Consider the following 7,500-nt stretch of genomic DNA (forward strand, 5'->3'; position numbering starts at 1 on the left):
GGAGGAAGAGAGAGAGACAAGAGGAGGAGGAGGAGGAAGAGAGAGAGAAAGGAGGAGGAGGAGGAAGAGAGAGAGAAAAGGAGGAGGAGGAGGAAGAGAGAGAGAGAGAGGAGGAGGAGGAGGAAGAGAGAGAGAAGAGGAGGAGGAGGAAGAGAGAGAGAAGAGGAGAAGGAAGAGAGAGAGAGAAGAGGAGGAGTAAGAGAGAGAGAAGAGGAGGAGGAGGAAGAGAGAGAGAAGAGGAGGAGGAGGAGGAGGAAGAGAGAGAAGAGGAGGAGGAAGAGAGAGAATAGGAGGAGGAGGAGGAAGAGAGAGAAGAGGAGGAGGAAGAGAGAGAGAGAGAAGAGGAGGAGGAGGAGGAAGAGAGAGAGAAGTGGAGGAGGAAGAGAGAGAGAGAGGAGGAGGAGGAGGAAGAGAGAGAGAGAAGAGGAGGAAGAGAGAGAGAAGAGGAGGAGGAGGAAGAGAGAGAGAGAGAGAGAAGCGGAGGAGGAAGTAGCCAGGGACATGAAGCTAATCACAGCTGCTGCTAGCCAGGGACATGAAGCTAATCACAGCTGCTGGTAGCCAGGGACATGAAGCTAATCACAGCTGCTGGTAGCCAGGGACATGAAGCTAATCACAGCTGCTGGTAGCCAGGGACATGAAGCTAATAACAGCTGCTGGTAGACAGGGACATGAAGCTAATCACAGCTGCTGGTAGCCAGGGACATGAAACTAATCACAGCTGCTGGTAGCCAGGGACCTGAAGCTAATCACAGCTGCTGGTAGCCAGGGTAATGAAGCTAATCACAGCTGCTGGTAGCCAGGGACATGAAGCTAATCACAGCTGCTGGTAGACAGGGACATGAAGCTAATCACAGCTGCTGGTAGCCAGGGACATGAAACTAATCACAGCTGCTGGTAGCCAGGGACCTGAAGCTAATCACAGCTGCTGGTAGCCAGGGTAATGAAGCTAATCACAGCTGCTGGTAGCCAGGGACATGAAGCTAATCACAGCTGCTGGTAGCCAGGGACATGAAGCTAATCACAGCTGCTGGTAGCCAGGGACATGAAACTAATCACAGCTTGGATTTTTCATTTTTCATTTTTTCAATCTACATTCTATATCTATTCATTTTTTTATTTGTTATAATTTATTGTACATTATCGCTGTTTTAGGAAAACCTTGGTACCCTAATAATGGAACATTTGCATGTCATCCTTTAATTAAATGCTTTTATATCATCAGAGTTTAGCTATCTAATCTAATCAAACGTAATGTAAAATGGACACCATTTAAACGTTGTATCAATTCAATCACAATTTTGCCATACTTCCTCTGTCAAGTATGGTGTTTTAGCTTTATTTCCCCATCGATTGATTAATAAAAAAACAGCCTTACTTGTAGGGAGGCTACCTCACATGATTTTCCATTTCACTAATTGGCCCCCTTGACAAAGAGCTCCTGCCCACAAATCTTCACCATCGTCTCAGGAATCCAACCCATCCATCTTCCCATCCCTCCCCTCCAACCCATCCATCTTACCACCCCACCCCTCCCCTAACCTCCAACCCATCCATCTTCCCATCCCTCCTCTCCAACCCATCCCTCCTCTCCAACCCATCCATCTTCCCATCCCTCCTCTCCAACTCATCCCTCCCCTCCAACCCATCCCTCCTCTCCAACCCATACACCTTCCCATCCCATCCCTCCTCTCCAACCCATCCATCTTCCCATCCCTCCTCTCTAACCCATACACCTTCCCATCCCATCCCTCCCCTCCAACCCATCCCTCCTCTCTAACCCATACACCTTCCCATCCCATTCCTCCCCTCCAACCATCCATCTTCCCATCCCTCCTCTCCAACCCATACACCTTCCCATCCCACCTCTCCCAACCAACCCATCCATCTTCCCATCTCTCCTCTCCAACCCATACACCTTCCCATCCCACCTCTCCCAACCAACCCATCCATCTTCCCATCTCTCCTCTCTAACCCATACACCTTCCCATCCCATCCCTCCCCTCCAACCCATCCCTCCTCTCCAACCCATACACCTTCCCATCCCATCCCTCCTCTCCAACCCATCCATCTTCCCATCCCTCCTCTCTAACCCATACACCTTCCCCTCCAACCCATCCCTCCCCTCCAACCCATCCCTCCTCTCTAACCCATACACCTTCCCATCCCATCCCTCCCCTCCAACCCATCCCTCCTCTCTAACCCATACACCTTCCCATCCCATTCCTCCCCTCCAACCCATCTATCTTCACATCCCTCCTCTCCAACCCATACACCTTCCCATCCCATCCCTCCTCTCCAACCCATCCACCCTCCCATCCTTCCTGTCCAACCCATCCACTTTTCCCATCCCTCCTCACCCAAAAGATTCCTGATTCCAAATCTAGGAGCCTTGAAAGCCCCGGGGAGTGATTATCCCGCGTTCCACATGCTCGCTGTCCCCTCTCCCTCCCCTCTCTCTCCCCAACCGTAATTGAAATTCAACACGACCCCATAAAAGAAAAGCAAATAAACAAAAACAAAATCAATATACAGAGCGGCGGCATAGCCTGTGCCAGATGTTGGTGATAATTACCGCTGTCAGAGCCTTTTTTTGTGTCTGCTTGTTAGCCGTGTTAGCGCTTAGTGGCAGAGGGGATGCTCATGCTAATTTGCTCTTGTATCTCTTGCGCTTGACGTAATGTATTGATTTTAGGAGTTGTTTTTTCCCCTGACAACACACAAACAGATGGACACACCATTTCCAGCCCTTCTAGATGGTAGTCACCAGATCGACATTTCACTCACCATCCAGTAGCAGAAAGTGGGCGTTTCCTATTGTGCCATCTCGTTGGCGGGTGGTGAGGCGGTAGACCACAGAGCCTGGTGCGGCGTCAGGTCCCACTGCGCCCAGGTAGGGCTGGGGGAACATGCCCCACTGCAGGTCTGCCAGGGTGGGCAAACTCAGGCTCAGCATGCAGAGGTACCATTCATCACCTACAGACACAGAAAAGATAAGAGGTTAAGGGTCAGGGTCAGAGATAAAAGTTGGTACAGACAGGGGGACATGGAATTACTACTAAGAGGTTGTCTGTGTGACATGTAGGCATATGAGCTAAATGCATTCTGTGAAAGTGGAGGACTAGTGTCTGCTGAAGCCCCCAATCGTTTGATGATGATGTCATTGGGTCTGAGGCCACTTCCCAACAGTGGGCTTTGACTTTTCCAAACACATCCATCCATCTCTATCTTTCAAATGGTTTGCAATCCCTGGCACAATATCCTTAATCGTATTTGCCTCTCAAAATCAATTTCTCAACATTCCACTGGTAACCCCCCCCCTGACGGCAGCCACAACACTTTGATGACGCTGGACTCATCCTCTGGGTGGAGACAACTGGCCAGAGGCAACAAGGCTGATAGGTTCCCTGTTTCCATCCCAGGCTGAAGGGCTCTCCCTCCCTCGTCTGTTTCCATCCCAGGCTGAAGGGCTCTCCCTCCCTCGTCTGTTTCCATCCCAGGCTGAAGGGCTCTCCCTCCCTCGTCTGTTTCCATCCCAGGCTGAAGGGCTCTCCCTCCCTCGTCTGTTTCCATCCCAGGCTGAAGGGCTCTCCCTCCCTCGTCTGTTTCCATCCCAGGCTGAAGGGCTCTCCCTCCCTCGTCTGTTTCCATCCCAGGCTGAAGGGCTCTCCCTCCCTCGTCTGTTTCCATCCCAGGCTGAAGGGCTCTCCCTCCCTCGTCTGTTTCCATCCCAGGCTGAAGGGCTCTCCCTCCCTCGTCTGTTTCCATCCCAGGCTGAAGGGCTCTCCCTCCCTCGTCTGTTTCCATCCCAGGCTGAAGGGCTCTCCCTCCCTCGTCTGTTTCCTCACTAGCAGCTATCTGCTGTCTGAGACGGTCGCTTCCCCCAAGGCCTTAGCAGTCAGTGAAAAGAATGACATTTTCTTTCTTTACAAACCCATCACCCTCTCTTCCTATCGCTCTTCACACGAGCATGTTTCCCACAAAACACACTGTCTGATAGCACACTGAGAGACGGAGAGAGAGAGAGAGAGAGAAAAGGGGAGAAAGAGAGAGAGAGAAAAGAGGTGGGGAGGGGCAGGTGCTCTCAGAAGTCCTTCAGAAGATCAGAAAAGATCCAGAGAAGGGGACTCCAGGCAAACAGACATATCTGCCGCTGCGTGTTGTTGCTGCTTGTCGTCTGGTTTTGGGAGAGTTTGTTTTGTCTGCAGACTTGTGCTTCGTGTTGTTTGCCATGTCTGGCGCGAAGGAGAGACAACAGCAAATAAGAGGGAGCTTCACATCTGAGGGACGCAGGGAAGCAGCGGGGAAGAGAGAGGTAGAAGAAAAGAGGAAGACGCACCGCTCTCTCCCTCCTTCCTGCCTTTTCATTTGTGGGCCTTTAGAAGCCTGATAGAGAGAGGGAGTGGGGAAGAGGAAGAGAGAGGGGAGGATGGGTGCCTTCTCGACAGATCTCTAGATTCTTGTATTGCTATCTTGTAATTCAGCGGATGGATGTGGTTGTTTTGTTTGGCCCTTATACACCGATTGGCTATGTGTGAATGTATGAGTTCCTCCACAGACATCAATGACTCTTCATGATGATAGCGGTGTCATGATCCTTGGTCCAAACGACTGAGCACTAACTAACACTAAGTACATGCCAAACACACGCATGTATACATAAATGCCTACAAATGGCTGACTTAGGGTTGGCTCAGTGGGCTTTAACCATTAAACTGTGCCTGGGGGTCAAAAAGCAAGGGATGAGGAGAGATATAGGAGAGTTAAACACAAGAGTGTCAGTGTCATGACCTGTACATAAACTGCTCACAGAGGAGAGAAGAATATCTTACAGTACGTACATCCACCACAGGTCTCTCTGTCTCTCACTCTCTCTGCTTCATCTGTCACCAGGGCCATCCATGCCTCTCTCTCTCTCCTTCTCTTCCCTCTTTTCTCCACCAAACTAGCAGAACTAAAAGGCAGACAACAGATCCACCTCGTCAGTGTTCTGTGAGAGTGGATCAGTCGACAAAGCGGGCAAAGCTCCACACGTGTCTGCTACCGCCTTTCTAATCCATGTAAGATCCGATGGTAACCAGGCGAAATCGCCCCAGATACGATACACACCCCCGTATTATTAGCCCAGTGACACTCGTCTGAGTCCCCCCAAAGCTGTCTCCTCATTTGAATATCAATTCAAATGATGTCACCGATTGTTATGCAAATCCGGGAATAAAAGGGGAAAATTGTGTTTGTTTTCTTCCCCCTGATTTGATACACAGTGAATTAGAGATGCAGCCGTGCAAAAGAGGCCAGTTTTGACGGAGCGAGAATGAGATTGCCTTCAAATGGTCTTTATGTGTCTGACATCAGATGGAGATGACACATTTGAGTGGGGCCCAATTTGTGTCAGTACATTGACAGTGTTGTCCAATAATAGCCTACCAAAATTATATGAGGCTTCAACTGAAGAAGAAGTAATGACGGAATGGGGAAGATTCTTTCAGATCTCCATGAAGAACCAATGTAAGGTAGGGGCTGGGAGTTGTCATTTAACCATTACATTAAATAAGGGGGTGATAGAGAGAGGGGGCACCCATCCCATTTCCCCAAGCCCCCAGGGCCCTCTTGGCTCCTCTTGGCCCCTAGTGATCCCTCTCAGACCTGACAGAGATGGTGTGTGGTGTCTGGTGACGTGATGTCGCTAGAACAAAGACCTGTGATGGGACTGGAGGGAGATCAGAGCTATCACTGTTACAGGAGACCACCTGAGGTACCATACAGAGGGTAAGAGTCATGCAGCTGAGCTAGGATTACACACACACTGTTTTTGTACATACACACACAGATGTATACTCCCACAATGCCCCTCGGGAGGTCACATAGGTGTGCGTGTGTGTTTGTGTGAATGATAGCGTGGGATGTGTCGCCTTGGTGACTCACAGAGTGCAGGTGTCCCCATGAGGCCAGTCTCTGTGGGAGCAGGTTAAGTCTTTGTGACATTTGAACACACACGCATGCAGGCATCTCACGTAATTGCCTGTCCTTGCTGGCCTGGCAGGGAGTTGACACTGGGTGTGTGTGTGTGTGTGTGTGTGTCAGAATCTAAAAAGAGTATCCCTTTCACGCACGATTAACTACTCAATGATGTGGATCTCACTTTTTGTTTTAATGACATGCATAATTACGTTTCAAATCAATAGCTTTTTTCTCCTCTAAAACCAGTGTGAGAAGGAGATAGTGAGTGAGAGAGAGAGTGAGTGAGAGAGAGAGAGAGAGAGAGAGAGAGAGAGAGAGAGAGAGAGAGAGAGGGAGAGAGAGAGAGAGAGAGAGAGAGGGAGAAAGAGAGCGAGAGAGATAGATATAGATAGAGATTGAGATAGAGGGGGAGGGAGAGAGATAGAGAGAGAAAAGAGAGAGGGACAGAGATAGAGAGATAAAGTACAGGCTCAGTGAGCACAGCCTTGCTATTGAGTAAGGTAGACACAGGAAAACATGGCTCCTTGTAGAGGAAAGGCTGTGCAACCACCGCACCACAGCAGAACCCGAAACAGAGCTGAGACAGAGCTGCATTTCCTGACAAAATGTTAAAAATATAAAACAATCAGAGAGTGTAATTTCCCCAAATTTGAAACCCTTATTCAAGGTTTCAAAGACCTCTCTGATGAGGATAGGCTACCCGTCCTGTTGGGGGAGGATGCAGAGAACTGTAGGTTGGCAGAAAACTACATTGCTGCCTGCCATAAGATGAGGAACAGTGTCTGACAGACCAACCAACCTGCACATGCCCTCTATGCTTATTGTTATTGTTTAATGTATGGTTATTATGACCCTTGGTGATTGCTATCCCCATTGACAATATTGATTATTATTATTCATTATTTGAACATTTCCTCCATAGTAAGCTTTTGCAAGATGTACATTGTTACGTCATGCCAATAAAGCAAATGTAATTTAATTGTTAGAGGGGGAGGGAGAGAGAGCGAGGGAGGGAGAAAGAGAGAGAGTGATAGCGAGAGAAAAGAGATAGGGACAGAGATAGATAGAGAGGGAGAGATGCTCAATGTGTGAGAGAAACTACAGAGAAACTTGCAACATCCTCTATACTTATATTACAGCTGGTTAGGGGTTAATTGACTGTGTCAATATTAGACCATCAAAAGAGACTGTCCCCAAATTTTTCAATAGGTGGGTTCTAGTTGCCATTGGGTAGCTACTGAGAACAATATTTTGAGGGAGGAGAGTCATTGAGGGACAAACCCCCTCAGTTCTATGGGCTTGGAACCCTGCTCCCCATCTGCTCCCTGGTAGCCAGCGGACAGAGGCGTTATGCATCCTAATTAATGATCTTATAGACTGGCCCACTTCCCCCCCCTGCACGCACACACACACACACACACACACACACACACACACACACACACACACACACACACACACACACACACACACACACACACACACACACACACACACACACACACACACACACACACACACACACACACACACACACAC

The 7,500-nt window shown here is 49.1% G+C and overlaps 1 protein-coding gene across 1 annotated transcript in view; it reads right to left on the reverse strand.

The window, feature by feature from the left end:
• Positions 1-7,500, reverse strand: part of LOC118367541 (neural-cadherin-like) — a 189,229-nt gene that overhangs the window by 106,913 nt on the left and 74,816 nt on the right. Inside the window, exon 2 of the mRNA XM_052494416.1 lies at positions 2,788-2,976. Within this exon, the coding sequence (XP_052350376.1) occupies positions 2,788-2,976 (189 nt within the window). The remainder of the gene's footprint in view (positions 1-2,787; positions 2,977-7,500) is intronic.

The sequence above is a fragment of the Oncorhynchus keta genome, chromosome 34 (genome assembly GCF_023373465.1).
Source record: "Oncorhynchus keta strain PuntledgeMale-10-30-2019 chromosome 34, Oket_V2, whole genome shotgun sequence".
Lineage (NCBI taxonomy): Eukaryota > Metazoa > Chordata > Actinopteri > Salmoniformes > Salmonidae > Oncorhynchus > Oncorhynchus keta.